The sequence below is a fragment of the Pelodiscus sinensis genome, chromosome 8, assembly GCF_049634645.1.
Source record: "Pelodiscus sinensis isolate JC-2024 chromosome 8, ASM4963464v1, whole genome shotgun sequence".
Taxonomy (NCBI): domain Eukaryota; kingdom Metazoa; phylum Chordata; order Testudines; family Trionychidae; genus Pelodiscus; species Pelodiscus sinensis.
In genome coordinates this window covers 5,653,132-5,671,180 of record NC_134718.1, presented here as the reverse complement: position 1 = coordinate 5,671,180, position 18,049 = coordinate 5,653,132, and the positions used below count along the sequence as shown (strand labels likewise).

The following is an 18,049-nucleotide window of genomic DNA, read 5'->3' as shown; positions in this document are numbered from 1 at the left end:
AAAATGGCTCGGGGCAGGAAGTACATATTGCAACAGACACATAGATCATTAACAAGATGACTCTCTCAGTTGGCTGGCTTTCATGTAGAAGCGTGTCCTTTGCAAAGCCAGCCAACTGAGAGAACAGGGTTGTATACGCTACACATTATTATTCCAAGCATCCGGTTGTTTACTCTCTGCTCCCTAGCCATCAGGTGGCATAAACCAGTTTCCTCATCCCGGCTTAACCTGTACCCTGACCGGATCCTTTTTAACAAAAGGCACAGCTGGCACGACCCCTCACACATCACTCCCGCTTTGAGAGGTGCCCACGCGCTGGCAGATCCCTTGCTCCTGTCTGCCTGGTCCCCCAAAGCGCAGCTCCCCGGTGCAATCACACACCCTGCAGGGGCTGTGAGAAGGGTGTCTGAAGGACAAACGCCCCTGCCGTTCTCTGTCCCTTGAAAGAGCCACAGAACAGATGCTGGGGCGTACGCCCGCCCCCAGGGTAAATGACACGCAAGGCCATAGAGTCTTAGGAGTAACATCTCTAGCCAGGTGCCGACAAGCAAACCTTTAGGAAGAGCGGAAGGAAACCCAGCAGCCTCCTCTGCTGCTCTTCCGGGATGAGGAACGGAGACGCCCGCTCGTACTCCAGAAACTGTTTGGCTAGGGTCTCCCACAGGTCGGCGCAGCCCCACTGCTGCCCGTCCCGGCCGGCCTCAGGCTGTGCTGGGGCTTCCACGTCGTCATCGGGGCCTGGCTCCTGCCCCGTCTCATCTAGGAAATCCCCCTGCTGCTTCCGGAGCTCTTCGGCCGGGTCCATGCCGTGGCCGAACGGACCTGAGAATAAAAACAAGGGTTATCCCTGGGGCTGCCAACCTCCCGCAGTGTCCCGGAGCCTCCAGGAATGGAAGATTAATCTTCGCCCCTTAAAGACGGTGTCATGTCACGAAACCTCCAGGGAAAAACAGAATCCCACCCTGGTTCTGTGCTTGTAGGGTTTTCCGGGGGAGCGGATGGGTTGCCCTTGGCACAGGGGACCCAGCCAATCTCAGGAGCTCCCTTTCCAGAATGACGGCAGCCAGCAGCCCAACCCCCCCAGGAGAGAGCAGAGAGGCGGTGTCTCCCGTGTGACACGCTGCCCCAGCTGGCTCCGCAAATGGCAGCCGCGGCCCTGGAGGGGCAGTACCCAGAAACCGTATTGAGTTCGTTCAGTCTTTCGCAGGCCGACAGGCTCATCAGCCTCCCGCTGGGCGTCAGCCTGCTCCAGGCAGGATTCAGGGGCAGCCTCGCAGGACCCACGGAGCGAGGCCTCCCTGCTCTAAGACCCCACCCCGCTCATCGCAAATCATGTGGGGCGGAGTCCCGGCCTCATGGAAGTCAGTGGCAAAATTCCCAGGGACTTTGCTTGGGACCAGCGTTCCACCCGGAGCCTCTTTCCTGCTGCCCTGGCCCCCGGGAGCTCAGAGGAGCTTGCTGTCCACTGCTCCCTCCGCCAGGCTTCATTCCTGGCTCTCTGGGGCTGGATCCTGCAGGGATGGGTCACACACACCCTCCTCGGAGCTCCCTGGTGCAACAAGATGATAGATTGACACAGTGTGCTTAGCGAGGGGGGAGGACGGATCACTGGGGAAGGGCAGTGGCCGGCCCAGAGCAGCTCCTCTACCCTGTGCCATCCCTGCTCAGTCCCAGCCTGGCCCCCCTTCTCTGTGCCCTCCTGCCTCAGTTCCCCTCCGACCTCTGCCCTTCTCACTCCCCACTAGTCCTTTCCCTCTAGTGGCCACCAGGTGCCACTTCGGCACAGCTGACACTGCAGTGTAGGCAGGGCCACGGGGCCGTGTGATCACGGGATGCCCTGCCGCCTCTGGTTTATCTGTTGAACAGAGAGAACCGATAGCGCGTGAGGCTAGGACTCAGGAGACCTGGGGTCTAGTCCTGGCTCTGCTGCCGGCCTGCTGGATGATCTTGGGCAAGTCACAGTCCTACTCCTGGGCCTCAGTTTCCCCAGCTGTAGAGTGAAGATAAAGATGTTGGCCTGCCTATAAAATGCTCTGATATGTATGGATGAAAAGCAAGGTGGTATTACGAGAGGGTGGCACACTTTTAGCATGCAGCTGAACTGATACAGGCCCGAGACAGAACTCACCACCACTAGGGCCCACGGATGTCTCTGCAGGTGAGGGGCTGTAGGGCCTGGCCAGAGTTCGGGTGTGGGGGCTAGCCAAAGTAGGAAGTGAGAATCTCCTGGTAGCTTGACTTCCGCTGACATTCGGCCCAGAGGGTGCCTTTTGATGCTGTGGGCAGGGGAAACCCTATGATACCCTAATCTGCTTCCTGCCATGGGCCTCGGTGAGGTTGCCACGTCATTCCTGTAGACACAATCAGAACACTACAATCCGAGGAAACGGGTGTCTCTCAGTTCTCACCCCCATCGGGAGAGTTCTGCCCACTGACTCCTACAGCATTCCTGGAATCCTGGAATCGAGCCGACACACTTACCCCGTGGCGCCCAGAGAAACTGAACATCAAGGCTCACTTCGCTTGGCCAGTATATTAATGCGAACAAGAGAGAAGCCCCTTTCATCCTCCACTACACGCCACACACGATTAACGTTAGAGAACAATGAGATGCTTCCTACGCATAGAAACTTTCTTTTTCAACTAGTCATTTATTTAACAAATCTTTTTGTTTGTTTGGGCACGGCTTGCATGAGACCTGCTCGCATCCGCAAGGCCACACAAGATTGGTCCTTGAGGGTAAATTTGTACCCCCTACTGAAGAGAACGGGGGTTTTGGCAGGGACTCCAAGGAGGGAGGGATTTCACCCTGACGTCTACGGCTCTGTCATACTGAGCCTGGAAAGCTAAGTAAAGAGGGAAGAACACACAGGAAAACATCAGCAGCAGGAACCCAATCAAGGCTGGAAACACCCTAAAATGAGATCATTGCGCAACCCAAAAAGTCCAGGCTCCATTATGTTGCATTTCCCCAAGAACAGAGTTCACCCTTCCCATCCCAGGAGTGGAATTCATAGGAGGACACCACTGATCAGTGAACCCCTTCCAAGTGCTGGCTGCAGCCCGCTCCGTTTTTGAGACTTGTGTCTAGAGGGAAGGCGCAGAATACTTCAAGCCAAGAGACCCGGAGTTAGGCCAGGCTCAGCTCCTCTGCTGAGCGCTGTTGAACAAATACCCATGAATCCCTTAAACTCTCTATTCCCCTGAAAAAATATAGCGACCCTGCCGCACAGATCTGCTACCACGGCGCGAGGATCCGAGATGCTCTGTTCTTGGAGGAGTCTAAACAAGTGGTTTTCCCTCCTGAGGTCCTGCCAAAAGGGAGGGGGAACATAGGGGGGCAGCCGCACGGGGGCCCGGGTCTCTCAGCTGCTGCTATCTCGGGTGCCCTCGGCCCTTTAAATCGCCCCTGGAGCCACATGCGGAACACACTAGAGGCCCTGAAGGCCTAGCTGGTGGAGGCTAGCCCTAGCCCCGCCCCTTTTTCCTGAGGCCCCGCCTTTTCTGGGGCACTTTCCCCCACCCAGACTTTGCCTGAGGGGGTCTGGCAAGTCTCTCAGCAGCCCTGCACCCAAAGATTATTTCTCAGATTTCAGAAGGAGCCTGCACCTCCATTTGAAATATTTTTAGGGCTTGCAAATGAAAAAAAATGAAAACCACTGATGGAACCAGTTTTAACAGACCCCTTGTACTTCCGTAGCCCACCTGTGACACCGCCAAGGGCTCCTTCGGCTGTAGCTATTACACGCTGTTTTCTGTTCCATTTTGACAGGCTACAAAACATTTTTACATACCGAGAAGACGCGGAAGAAGGGTCTTTAAAACACAAGTAAAAAGATCCAAGAAGCCCATGGCTGCTGTTCAGAAAGTGGCAGCAGTAAAAAAAAAAAGGGGGAAGTGAAACTTACCAGGACAATTTTAATCTGTTATTCTAAATGACAGCTGTGTGAAATCACAGAGCAAAATGACTGGGCCATCTCTGAGTCTAGCTATTCCGCGTCTTTTGAGCACACCCGTTATTTCAAAATCTAATGGGCTCGCTATTCCGACATCCCTGTAAACCTTGTTCCACGAGGAGTAAAGGACATTTCAGAATAGCAATTTATTTCAAAATAAGGGCTGTGTAGACAGCGCCAAATTTTGAAATAAGCTATTTAGAAATTAACCCGAAATAAGCTACGCAACATGCATAGCTCAAATTACATAGCTTATTTCAAGCTATGGGTAGAGTGTAGGTGCATGCAGGCTGAAAAGGAGCAAACCTGTGGCACAGTGAACCTGTGGAACTCCTTGCCACAGGATGTCATAAAGGCCAAGACTATAACAGGGTTCAAAAAGGAACTAGGTAAATTCATGGAGGACAGGTCCGTTAATGGCTATCAGCCAGGATGGGCAGGGGTGATTCCCTGTTCTATTCATTCCCTCTGGGGCACCTGGCATTGTTGGAAGACTGGATACTGGACTAAATGGACTTTAGATCTGACCCAGCCAAGCAGTTCTTACGTTTAAATGGAAAATGGGGCTTGGCAGTGAGCAAGAGCCTCGTTGTCTGAAACAGTGCAGACTTCTTTTGTGGTTGACTTCATTGAGAATAAATTGTACCTCCCCTGGTCCAATCCCAGCACCAGATCACATTTTGGTCTAATCTGTCTATCAAGGACCCAAGCTCAGAGCTCGAGAGATTCAACCCAACGTTTTCGTGAGATGGTAAAGCAGGTAGTCGGAGAGAGGTCACATAAGAACGGCCGTACTGGGTCAGACCAAAGGTCCATCTGGCCCAGTAGCCCGTCTGCCGACAGTGGCCAGCACCAGGTGCCCCAGAGAGGGTGGACCGAAGACAATGACCAAGTGATTTGTCTCCTGCCATCCCTCTCCAGCCTCTGACAAACAGAGGCCAAGGACACCATTTTATCCCCTGGCTAATAGCCTTTTATGGACCTAACCTCCATGAAATTATCTAGCTTCTCTTTAAACTCTATTATAGTCCTAGCCTTCACAGCCTCCTCTGGCAAGGAGTTCCACAGGTTGACTACACGCTGTGTGAAGAAGAACTTTCTTTTATTTGTTTTAACACGAGATGCTGGATCAAAACATTTGGGAAGGTGGGCTCCCAATGCTGCGGCGCGGGTCTCTCTCCAGAAGCAGTTCTCTGCTCTGACTATGTAACACACCCCCGTTTTCTAGTGAGCGTCAAAACCAAGTAGGGCCCAAAATCAAAGCTGGAAGCAGTCTTGGGTCCTCAGCGCCATTCCTCTCCAGTCAGGCAAGGACCCTTGTTTTCAAGTCACTACAGTGAAAGCTTTGTTATCCAGCACTCTGTTACCTAGAAAACTTTGTTCGCTGGCATTGCCCCCAACCACAGTGCCATGCGCACCTGATTCCCACCTGTTCACCCGGCCATTGAGGGGCACAAAAGAAGTCTGCACTGTTTCAGACAGCCGGCACTGCTGGCCAGTGTACTTGTGCGGCTGTTCAGGAGAGATTCAGATGCTGCCCAGCTGATTAGCAGAGCGCCCACAGCTTTTGTGTTTCTACTGGTGGTGCACATTGGTATATGCCTTGGTGCATATAGAAAAAAAATTATTCTGTACACTGATGAAAAAATCTGCACGGGGATAGGAAAGATTCAAGGGAATATTGCTGCTGGCTGACGTCATCAGCTGGTGCTTCCTTCCCCCTTTGCGTGCTTCGAGCTGGATCTGCCCATAGGAGGGAGGGGCAAAGCAATTCACCTTCAGATCAGCAACCCCCATTCCCCAGAAGAGCTGGGTAACAAAGCTTTCCCTGGCCTCAGAGATAAAGAGAGAAATGCCCCAACCTTCCGCAGCCAGAAACTGAGGAAATACAGCCTGACAGATCTCACTGATTGGAAGAGTCTCCCGATAGTCAAGATACATTTTCCTTTACTTAACTTCATCCCATAGGCTCTGGGTCTGCCCACTCCTCGTCCCCTTAGTTAATACATGAACCAAGAGATTGACAGTGTGTTCCCAGCTCACATGCCATAGAAAAGCTAAGAAGTTAGTTAAGGTTGCTAAGTGTTAAGGTTGCTAAGTGCAACTCCCATCCCACCCTTTGTCTTGTCTCTCTGGCTGGTAAACTCTTTGGGCTCTGGCCTCTCTCGTCTAGGTCTGTCCAGCACTGAGTGCAATAAGACCCTCTTTTGGCTGAGCCCTTAAAAGTTCCCTAAACAAAAATAAGAGGATGGATTATTGAATCACTGGCTTATTGAACACACTGGCCAATGTGGAGAGCACTGTACATTGTCAGAAGGATCCTTTTCATCGGATTAGGTACTTGGTTTCTGTAGCACTGTTCTGTTTTCTGTTTTGTTCTCGACAGAACATGTCTCGTTTAGACACAACATGCTTGGGCGTTGCTCCATTGAAACCAATAGATTTCTATCAAGACTGAATTTGGCACGGTGTTGTCTTCTGATGAGACCACCTCTCAGTTATGGGGGGGCGGGCTACCTGGGTTTCAAAGCAGGCCTTTCTATACAGCATTTTGGCAAATCATTAATTCATGCTCAGGTTCGTAAGGGCGGCTCTGCTTGCTCAACCTTGAACAGCTTTTCTATGCGCAACAAAAATGTGGCGATAGGACGTTCATGTTTGCCTGCTTTTGTTCTCCACGTTAAAAAAACAAACTGCTTGTAGTCACCTTGTCAGGTCAGATTCTGCACTGATTTATGTACCAGGTACAGTCGGAGCAGTATGGGGGATTTTGCCCTTCTAGGTGAGGTCCAGCTGTCAATGAAATATTGTTCCCTGATGCTAGGGAGTACCCTGGCTGCTGCTAGTTACCGTTAGACTGCCTGTGGGTAATCTCCAGTTAATCTCCAAAAGAGGCCCCCAAGAAGAGCAGAATGAAAACAACATGGAGCACCCAAAAAAGAGAAGTGTAGGAGAGTTGGAGGCAGCTGCAGCAAATCAAAGAACTCTGCGAACAGCAGCAGCTGATACCCCCTGCCACCTCGGCTCCCTCTGCTGTCCCTAGAACAGAGGCAAACGTCTGTATTTCCACCATTCCCCTTCTCCCACCAGCCCCACAACGTGCACAACGTTCACACCGGCCCCTGCCATTTGAAAGTGACTCTGTCAAAGCACAGAGCATAACAGAGGCCTCCTGCTTTGCTAGAGCAGTGAACCCCGCCCTTTCAGTGCCCCTTGCAAACCTGATCTACCTGGGCACGCAGGTTCAGCGACTTCCGGAGCGAGCACCTGCGATATCCAGGAAAAGCGGCTTTTCTTCTGGTGTCTGTGGCACAGCTGCCCAGCCAGGCATCTTAAAGCAGTTGGAGACTCCCACTCTGCTCTTTAAACTTTTCGCTGTGAATCACTTGATTAGCTGCTGTGCTTATTTCCTGGGGAAAGCAGAAGTGGAGAAGCATAAAACAAACCACAAGCGGCGGGAGCCAAAATGACTCTCAGCAGTTGAGCTGAGCTGAGCTGACAGGGAGCTGGGCTTCTCTCCGGCCTCAGACATCAAGGAGTTTCCCTTGTGCCAATATTAACAAATAAAGGGTGTTTTCTTTACGCTTTGCTGAATTGTTAGGGCAAGGCGCTGGCTCCAGCCACAGGACACGGGCAGGAGGCAGTAGGAACGTCCCTCCCCAGCCTGCCTCTGATCTGGAGATACCACTTCAAAAGGTTGTTTAGTCTTTGGCCTCCCTGACGCCAACAAGGTAAACTGCATTGATGACCCAAACAAACTTGGGGACCCACCTAGGAATCAAAGCCAAAGGCTTTTTGCCTCGCCCCCTTCTTTACAACAACAGGCCAGGATGGGGTTGGATTTGGTTTTTAAGCTTGTCTCTTTTAAAAAACACTAGCAATGCACTTGAAAGAGAATCCTCTGAATTGTTATTCATGCCTAAATTGGACACTTTACACCTGAGTCTGAATAAAGAATCTAATTATCTTACCCATTACAAAGATAGCTTCCCCAATTATCACCTCTAATATCATTAGCTCACAGACATTTACCTCCCCCCCCCATCCCCCTTCTGTTCTGAAGTTTGATTTGTCCTTTTCATATGTGTTCATTTTTTTTAATTGTATCCTTTGGTATATATAGTTGTGACAATTTTCTTCCTCTATTTGATCTAAGGAAGTGGGTCTGGCCCACGAAAGCTCATCATCTAATAAACCATCTTGTTAGTCTTTAAAGTGCTACATAGTCCTGTTTTTTGTTTCAACTAGCAATTCAGGCATTTTCTAACCTATTCTCCTGGCCAATATGATGTGGGCAACTAGAGAACTAGGATTATGACGACCGGCATATCAAGCAAGTGAAATGTAATTAACAGAGGAAGGAAGGGATTTTGTTCAGGGTGTTTAAATTCTTTTGTTAACACCCATTTCACTCAAATGCCACAAAAACAGTTAGGAGAAAAGATATCCTTGTTAAACCCCCTCCCTCTTCTTGCAAAGCCAGGGTCAAGGAGCCAGGAAGCTCCAAACCAACATTCCCTCGTAGTACCGCATGGAAAGGACTCTGTGTCTGAGGCACAGCGGGTTTACAGGCGAGAACAGAAGGTTTTCCTCCGGCTGCTCCGTTTTCACACAGCCGAACGTCAGTGTGTTCTCCTCGCTGCGCGTGTGAGCGCAGTTACCGAGGGGGGCGAGGTCAGTGACGCAGCTGGCTCGTGTCAGGCCTATGCAGGATTAGTCCAGCCCTGTAGCTGTAAAGCAAGCAGGGCTGCACCAGTGGGGCCGGCGAGAAGACAGATTCTTCACAGTCCCGGGCAGATCTGGGTTTGGAAGGGGCTGACCCACAGACGGGTCTGCATGAGGCCATTAGCGACTTGCCTCCAGTCAGGGCAAGGCCACCCGGGCAGTGTACAAGCCAACGGGGACGAGGCTCCGGCAGGAAGAGCTCGCCTGGAGAACTGCACAGGATACGCCTCTTGCTTAGCGCCGAGACAAGCCTGAACGTTTCCACTTGTTTGTGCTTAATATTTCCCCTTTTCGGTGTCAGTTGAAAACCGTAGAGCTGAGAGCAGCTTTCTGTGGCAGCCATGGGGAATGGGGGCTTATTCCTCTGGGGCTGTTTTTCCCAGTTCCACAGGAAAGCCCTGGCTCAGTACAGCCATGGTCTGAGCACCCCGGGGCCTGGCGAGGAGGTGTATGCCCTGAGGAGCTGTGAGGAAATCTCCCTCGCTGAAGGCCAATGGGTAGAGACAGCCCCGTTTTGCATAAAGCCCCGAAGTAGGGCCAGGCCTCTCACCCCATCCCCGCCTCGCTGAAGCCAACCGTTATCATCCAACCACCCCGCCCAAAAATTGCACAGGGGAGGCAGGCTGTGTCTGCTGCCTGTGCTCAGGGCTCAGCTCCTCACAGCGCCCTAGGGCCCCCTTGTGACCCTGCGCAGGTGATCCAGCATCGCTCTGCCTCAGTTTCCACCTCTGTCAAACGGGGCTCCTATACCTCTTTCTCCCGCTTCCCTCTGTGTAGACGGGGGCAGGAGGATCTCAGAGGGGCGAGGGGTGTGCAGTGCCATACCCGGATGTCTAGCAGGACACCTGTGATCGCCCCGGCCAGGATTCCAGCTTGGACTTGGGTGCCTTCTCTGACACACGGCTAAGCAGTGGCACAAGGAGATTGAAACTGGCACAAAGACCGGACCCAGGAGTCCTGCAGTCCCTTTGTTCTGTTGGAGCCCACAGTCCTGGGACAGCACTGTGTGATGCCAATTGCTGGCAGGACCGGCCTGGCGAGATCTCTCGCTCAGACGCCACTGGAACGCCGTGGGCCAGCATAGACGCCGCAGGTGGACCTCTCATGTCTCCATGACAAGTAGGGTTACCAGATGGTTTAACAAAAAATACTGAACACCCTTCCCCCAAAAAAACACTGGGAAAAAGTTCTGTTGAGAAAAACAAAGAAAAGGGGGGAGACCAAAGTTGTTGAGAAAAAAAAAAAAAAAAGAGGCACTGTGCCTTTAAATGGCCCTATGCTCCTCACTCCCCTACCCCCGCCAGATGCGGCAGGGGAAAATTATCCCCTCCGGGCTTCTGTCCGAGGGAACCAGGAAATACCGGACATTTCACATGTTCAGTACTTTCTGGTTTTTTTTACTGGGCAGGGGACCTGAATAAGGAACCGTCTGGGTGAAAACCGGACACCTGGCAACCCTAACGGCAGGACAGATCGAGTCCTTGCCTGTGTGGCCTGCCCCTTGCAGGAAACGGATACCGCCAGGGGCAGCAGTAGCCAAGGAGCACCGGATCAACTGGAGAGCATTCCTGGGACAGAAACCTCCATCCATGGATGGCCAGGCACCCTCAGGCTCTTCCTCTGCAGACTTTGGGGGCCGGCTCAGCACATGTGGCAAGCAGGCCAGGTGTGTGCTTCTAGGAAGCCAGCAAAGGAAGCCAACAGCTGACCTGCCTGAAATAAGCGACTGGTTCTACGGAGCCTGCATCCTGCTGGACGGGCACAGCCAGGCGTGGCTGTAAGCAGCACGGACAGCACGGGGCTGGCGCTGGAGAGGCCCTCTCCTCCCTGGATATTCATTCTAATCAAGACGCATCTCTTCGCCCTGCCTTGCATTGCTTTGCCGCCCACGCACGCGAGCTGCCCTGTGCCCTCCCCAGCAATGCTCTCTCCAGCTGCATGTTTTCTCTGAAAGGAGGCATCCGATGAATAGAAAACCAGGTGTCCCAGAAGGGTGCTGCCCCCCTGGGCTAGCCACGCTGCCTCAGGACGGGCTAGTGCAGCTGCCCAGGTGGAACGCCTTCATTGGCCGAACCCAACCCACTCCAGCAGGCTGGAACGTCCTTGAGAAAACCCTGGCTTTATTCCCGCAGCAGCAGCTACATCCCCTGTCCACTCACGCAGGAGAGAGGTGACAGCCACCTCGGCCCCGTCAGTGCACAACCCGCCACGCGCTGGTAAACAGAAAGCTCGCCGGGCCAACACGAGTCTCGCGTACCACCTTGAGGACCCGAGAGTAGGCTTGGTTATATGAATGGAGATGCCTCTCTCTTAGAGCTAGAAGGGAAAGGTCATGGAGTCTAGTCCCCTGCCTTCATAGCAGGACCATCCCGGACAGATTTGGCCCCAGATGACCCCCTCAAGGATTGAATTCACAATCCTGGGTTTAGCAGGCCAATGCTCAAACCACTGAGCTCTCTCCCCCCACGCCAAGTTCTCTTCTAGCCCAAATCCTCAGAGGCAGCAAGGCTCCTGCCTGAAGTCTTTGACAAGCTGGGCCTTCTTTCTAAACCAAACTTTAAAAAAATAAAAATAAAAAAATCAACTCCCTTGCAACGTAAGACCAATGTAAATGTTTGAATTTGGTTTCCTTCCCTCTTTAACTCCCTCCTCTGCCCGGGCTCCAGCCTCAGGAAGATAATTTCCTGTCAGCTGATCTCCGGGGCACTCGCACAAGGAAAGAAATTCTTCCCCTCCCCAGAAGCACCGTTAGTTGGTGTTCAGGCTTCGTTACGCGAGTGCGGCGTTCCTAGCACCGCTCACAGATCTGCAGGCCCTTCCGCTGAGGAGGAAGACGAGACCCTGAACGCTCTGAAAGGCAAAGTTGGGCTAAAACAGACTAATGCAGCTCCCACGCAGACTGGTTCAGCGAGCACAGAGTGGATTTGTGCCCTGGTTCGGTCCCAGGGGATGCCGGGTTAAAGATTCCCAGGGCCTGGGACCCAGCAAAGGAGTGAATGACTCAGATATGGAGGTGCAGACAGTGGCTTGGACTCAGAGAAAGGCCCATCACCCATCAATCCCCCACGCCGCCTAGAAACCAATGTCACCCAAACCGATTGGCTTGTGAACTCCTGCCATTCCTTTACAAATGCTGTCTAAGCCCGGCAGCCTGGACCCACTGGTTGGATTCAAGAGAGTGGGGAACCCAGCAACCCTGCAAACTCCTGCGATTTTATCTCACCTCCCGCATTCCTTCTCTGTAAGCTGAATGCTTGGACAGCCACCCAGCTGATTAGCAGGTCACCCGCAGATGGCAGCCTGCATTTCCATTGGTGGTGCACATCAGCACATGCCTCCGTGCACAGAACAAAATTTATTCTGCACACATGGGAAAAATTAGAGGGGCCGCTGCTCACAGCACATGGGCTATGTCTACACTCACGGCTTCTTGCGGAAGAAATATGCAAATGAGGCTAAACACCGAGCCTCATTTGCAGACCTAATGAGCCACCATTTTTGCAGAAGAGGCTCTTGCGCCAGAAGGAGCGGTCTACACGGCTCCTTCTTGCGCAAGAAAAACCCTCTTGCTCAGTGTTGCTACGCTGATTATTTATAGGAATAGCGGCATGGCACAAGAGGGGTTTTCTTGCGCGAAAAGGGGCTGTGTAGACAGCGACTTGTGGCGGAAGAGCCTCTTCTGCAAAAATGGCGGCTCATTTGGTATGCAAATGAGGCTTAGCGATATTCCACGCTTAGCCTCATTTGCATATTTCTCCCGCAAGAAGCCGTGAGTGTAGACGTAGCCATGGTGTTTGCCTCAACGCCCCAACTCCTGGAGCTGCAGGACCAGATGAGAACCGCAGCGCACGCTGGAGTAAAGGGCCAAGTTCCCAGCCCTTCGGGCTGTGGAGAGCAGCTGCACACGGTAACCCCAGTGCGCCGCGAGGGCTCAGACACAGGAAGGCAGAGAAACCCAACGCTGGCTGCTGTTTAATCACCTGATGCCCCAGTGGTGGGCCAAGCCCCCTTTGCAATCTAGCCCCGGGCACTCCGCTTTCTGCTGCCTGCTTTCTGCTGACTTTAGCTTGGGCAATGCTGACACCGCGTGGCCGGACAGGTACACTGCATCTCACCTGGAGGATCACCAGCCCTGGTACCCGGCCCCTTTCTCTGGGCTGCCGGGTGAAGCCCCTGTCACCGACCAGCATTTCCTCCTCCGGGACCTGGGAGGGACCTGAAGCATTGATAGCAGGGGGCCAAGTTGTCTCCCTTATCATCCCTCCTGACTCTCCAGTGTCCCCCGCCATGTGTGTTAATGGAGCCCCGGCTCAGTTTCCCCTCGGGCGGGACAGCAAGCGGCAGCCGGACCACATGTGAGTGGCCAGTGGGCACAGCCTCCACCCTGCAGTGTCCCTCCCCCCCCCCCCCCAAGAGATACACACCCCTCCTGGCCACACCTGAATACTGTGCAGGGTGCCCTTGTGTCTACAGGCCACTGGGGGGCAATAGGACAAATCCAGACAAGATCTGCCTTGGTACTGTGGCACGCTCCATGGTTACAGCAGAAATCAGGCCCCCAGGACCGTCCGCGAGCTCTGAAATACCCATTTTAGGCCAAAGATCCCGGGAGCTTTGTGTCGGGCTCCCCTCGTCCAGCCTGGCTCCGAATCCACGAGGGCTAAAAGCCACTTTTTAAAAGTGCATTAGGAGGCTCCTACCATCCACCACCCGCCTCAGGAGCTGGTGGTGCAAGGAAAATGCGACTCTCGGGCGCTGGCCGGAGCTGAAAAGATTCTCCTCCCCGAGTCTCTGGGCAGACTCATCTCTTGGAGCGGGGTTCCTGCCTCCAGATGCCAGCGAGACCCTGCAAACATTGACTGACACGGCCCAGTGGGGCTCTATCTGTTGCATGCTCACTTTTCCTTAAGCACGCTCCTTCTACGTTTGATGAGCCGAGGGCTCTGCTTCTGGTTTTACTGACTAATGGGTTTAGGCCAGGGGGGTTTAAATGACAGGGTACAACTCAGCACCGGGGGTGGAAGCCGGGCACTGGGGTTCCTGGCAGCAGGGGAATCGGGAGCAGGCGCTAAGGCAGCTCCATGCCTGTCCTGCACCCCAGAAGCAGCCACCAGCAGGCCCGGATCCTAGGTGTGAGGGGGAAGAACCCAGGTATCCCCACTAGCTCCGCACTCCCCTTGGCCGGGAACCTGCTGCCGGCTGCTTCTGGGGTGCAGCCTGGTCTGCAGGGCCAGGACAAGCAGGAAGCGACGTCTAATTACAATACCTAGCAAATCTTTTGGGGAAGGCAAGTCTGCTAGAAAGGACTGCCCCTGCCGCTCCAAGATGTGAGCCCACCCTGCCCCGACACACCCCCTCTGGCAAAACCGGAGAACCGATTGGCCATTATTTGTAAGGGTAGAAAAAGCCCCCTCCATGTAAAATCAGGCCTTCCATAGCCATCAGAAAGATCAAGTCCTGTTTCAGACTCCACAGCAAGACCCCTTTGAGTGAGAGAAGTAAATATCCCTTGTACCCACCTGGTTTTCGGTGGCTGGCACAGACCTCGCTGTGGTGGGCAGAGGCCTGGGTTATAGGCTGTGCACAGAAGAGACGCCAGGCAGGACTCTGATTATCAACGCGATTCCAATATGTGAACCGCCATCCCTGAGCTGGACCGAACCGGCTCAGCGGGTTGCTGCTCTTTGGAGATTATTCCTGCCCTCGAGCTCAGAGCTACGCACACGAGGCCTGACTGGCCGAGGAGTAACAGCAGCGTCACACCCGGCATTGCAGAAATGCAGGAGGCTGTCCCGAATTCTTATGGGCAGCCCCAAGGTCCGGGCGGAGGAAATCCTACGGTATCAGCGCCGGGGGTAGGCCAGACTCGCCTCAGCTGCACTATGGCCTGTTTGGAATGGCTCCTCTACGAACCCGGGCCGGCTTGGACAAAGCGCTTTGTAGCTGACAGCTCATCACCAGGAACCCTGTACCCCTCAGACTGGGCTCTCCCCGGCCTAGGACTTACCTGTGCCCGCTGTGCTTTGCCACGAGAGCCACGTGCTGAGATTCTGGAAACCGAGGGCCTCTTCGTCATCTCCCAGCCAGGCCTAGGGCCCCCGGGTTGCAGCTGGAGAGGGGAGAGTGTTGGGGAACATACCCCACGGGCCAGGGGCTTCTTGGCCTGCCCAGGCGGCTGACAACAGGACTGCCCAGCCTCGGTCCTGAAGCGGCTGAACCCAGGCAGGCCACGCCACCACGCTGCGCTCCCACATAAGAGAAGTCCCCTCCAGGAAAGGCGCCCGTGAGGACAACACCCGCCCCCACGAGGGCAGGCGGCCTGCACACACAAGCAGCCTCTGGTCTCCTGACCTGAGTGTGAATCTTTGGCCAGGAGGCTCGTATCCCCGCAGCCCCTCGAGTCTCACACAACGACACTGGCCCCCCTCCTCCCCAGCAAGCCCCACAGCCCCGGTTATAGTAACCCCCCTGCAAAGGCGCTGTTGCTACCTCTCTGGCGCCTGCCTCCAAGGGGCTTGCTGCTTCTTTGGACCAGTACGGGGCTTGGCCTTGAATCCCAGCCCAGGAAGGACTCACCCAATCACCCTTAGCCCGTGCAGCCCCGCCAAGCTCTCTCAGCCCTACCGAACCCCTTCCCAGCCGGGACAGACATCAAACGGGCCCCGGGCAGGACAGGCGACCCAGCTCCACCGGCAAACAGCAGGTTCCGCTACAGTCATCAGAGGAGTATTTCAGCCCCCCAGAACGAGCCGCTTCCGGGCTATGGCCCAGCTCTGCGTCAGTGGTTGAGTAAGACGCTATCAATCACCTGTTTACAGCACGTCCTTGGCCGGCATGTGGGAGCAGACGCTGAGGAGGAGGAGGAAGGCATCCTCCGCGGTTATTGACCGGCGGCAGCATTCTGGGGAGGGACGGCTCCGCTCAGCCCTCGTGCCCGAGGGACGGCTGGGCCAAGTGCGAATGGCATGCACCAGAAGAAGGGAGACAAGACACAGCTGCCTTTGCAGGGGGAATGCTGGCTGAGAGCCGCCCTTCCATGCAAGGCAGGAGCCAGGCCTCCCACACAACCCTTTGGGATAGTCAGGGACCCAGTTCCGGGTTGCAGCTCACTGGCTGTGAAACCCGAGGCGAGACGGCTCCGGGTGGGAGCCGCAGTCACGAGCCAGCCAGCTGACAGCAGCACGGGGCGAGTCGGGGCACAGCCTGCCCTGTAGCGGTTTTCTGGCACCCTCGCTCTGCAGTCTCAGAAATGGAGCCGGGGCACTTTGCAGCTCGCCCGGAACAGCATCCCTGGGTTTCTCTCACTGCCCTGCGTGTGCGCTGTGCTCCCCAGCCCCGGGGCGTGTGCTGGACACCGGCTTTTTTAGCCTCCTCTGGCTGCAAGAGGGGCTGCTTACAAAGTCATTACAGCCGGGCCCTAGCAAAGAGCACGTGGGTTGGATGCCAGCCAGCGGTGGCTGCTGCTACCCTCCTTCCCGGAGCAGGTTGGGACTCACCTCCACAGCGCCTCCTGCTGGCCGGCCTGGGAACTGGCTTTTCTTCCACCTCATGGTGGTCTCCGTGGCTTTATCTGCTCCATTACCTACTTTGTGTAAATGTCTCCACTGCTCGCCAGGCCCCATGTCCCTCCCAGCCCACAATACTGCCCTCCGCAGTGCCCCACACTCTGGAGTCCTCCCCCCTCACCCCCAGAGCCCAAATCTCCTAGGCCCACTGTGGCTCAGTGACTCACTGCCAGTCATCATCAAACCCCTGCATCACAGGGAAACTTCCATCTGAAATGGCCACTCAGCACTTCAAAGGGGGACGGGGCCTGTGACCGCCCCATAGCCTTGCTACCCCTCAAACCTCAGCCTGGAAGTTTGCCTGCCCAGAACTCCCCAGCTCTGTCTCAGGAACCCTCTAGTCCACCAGGCAACTCAGGCCCTTCCTGCTCTACAGCTGGAGCAAGACTGAGCTCCTGTGCACCAGCAGCCCTTCTTATAGGGCTTGGCCAGGCCCTGATTGGCTGTCTCCAGCCCTCTTCTGATTGGGTGCCAGCCCCAGCCTTCACCCAGGGCTGTTTCAGCCCTTACGGACCTGCCCTGTTACACTTCCCTTCGTGTGGGGGTATGCAGCCTACAGCTGGGCTCCTCTGCGCTCTGATAGGCACTCAGCAGGAGGGTGGCTTTGGAAATGTGGGCCCAGGCACAGAAATAGCGCCCCAGCGGGAGCTGGCGAAACACAAAGCGTCGCATTCCCTAGAAGGCCCTTTCTGAGTCTCTAATTCCTGCTAACTCTCCTCCTTGTGGATTAACTCTTCATAGGCCTCTTTTCCCAGCAGGCCTTTCTGGGGTTAGCCCTCTACGCGGGGAGAAGCACAGCAGCTGTGGCCCTAAAGTGGCCGTTTTGCAGCTAGAAGTTGTCGGCCGGCTGCATCTCTCTTTCTCGTCCGGCTGGGAAGGGGCAGTCTCGGCCCTCGCCTGTCTCCCTTCCTGGTCGCAGAGGAGAAAGCCACAGGCGCTTCCCCTGAGGTTAGCGGCGCCGTTAACCTGATTTCTTGCTGCGTTTTATTTCCCACACCTCTGTGTCCCCCCCAGCTTTCGGGTGGAAGCGAACAGGCCTCCAACCCCCCAGCCACACAGCTGAGTGGAAGAGTTCCCATCCCTTGTAGCCCACCTCGGCCAGGGCTGGACGCTCGCTAGGAGGGTTGGCTTGGTTACATTCATGCAGAGCCCTGTGCTGACTCACACCGGGGACCGGCAACCTTCTCAGGGGGACCAGAGGGACCCCCCCCTCCGCCAGCTTCTAGCTCTAAGTGCTTGCACAGGGCCTCATCCTGCACACGACCCAGTGCTCCCAGGGAGGTGCAGAGCTCTCCCGGCTCTCAGGGCAGCCAGAGAGTTGAAGGGAGGCTCAGGCCCACTCCCGAGGCAAAGCAGCAGGATCGGGCCCAAGCTGCATAAATATTTGCACCCGGGTCCACTTTTGCAAAGGTTGCTCTGCAGCACGCCCAGGGCAATGCTGAGCAGCATGTTATTAGGTTCCCAGCCTCCCCATACAATGCGGGGACCAGCGGGCCCGCTCAGTTTTTCCATCCTTGTGTGGAATAAATTTTGTTATGCGCGCCGAGGCCTGCCAGATGTGCACCACCAGTAGAAACATGTGCTGCCAAGTGTGGGTGCTCTAATCAGCAGGAGGCATTTGAATCTGTCCTAGGTGGCTCCCAAAGCACTCAGCTTTCGGGAACGCAGGTGGGGACTGGGAGAGTTAGCACTGATGAAAGGGACTCTCAGGAATCAGCAAGCTGGATGGGGAGCTGCTCCTAAACCCCTTTGACCAGGGCCTTAGCTTCTGGCCAACAGGCCCGTGATAGGTGCTTCTCTCCG

At 54.9% G+C, this 18,049-nt stretch overlaps 2 protein-coding genes across 7 annotated transcripts in view; one reads left to right on the top strand and one right to left on the bottom strand.

The window, feature by feature from the left end:
- Window positions 1–16,268, bottom strand: part of WDFY4 (WDFY family member 4) — a 187,041-nt gene extending 170,773 nt beyond the window's left edge. For 2 of the 6 annotated variants that reach the window (XM_075934638.1, XM_075934637.1), the window contains exons 1-2: window positions 3,706–3,799; window positions 554–822 (exon numbers count right to left, since the gene is read on the bottom strand). In XM_075934638.1, coding sequence (XP_075790753.1) covers window positions 554–822; window positions 3,706–3,784 — 348 coding nt within the window. In that variant the 5' untranslated portion in view covers window positions 3,785–3,799. Of the gene's footprint in view, window positions 1–553; window positions 823–3,705; window positions 4,182–7,186; window positions 7,977–14,688; window positions 15,427–15,489 lie in introns of those variants that run through there. The other 4 variants (XM_075934641.1, XM_075934642.1, XM_075934640.1 and 1 more) reach the window with 4 other exon arrangements.
- Window positions 1–18,049, top strand: part of ARHGAP22 (Rho GTPase activating protein 22) — a 157,570-nt gene that overhangs the window by 22,591 nt on the left and 116,930 nt on the right. The window lies entirely within an intron of this gene.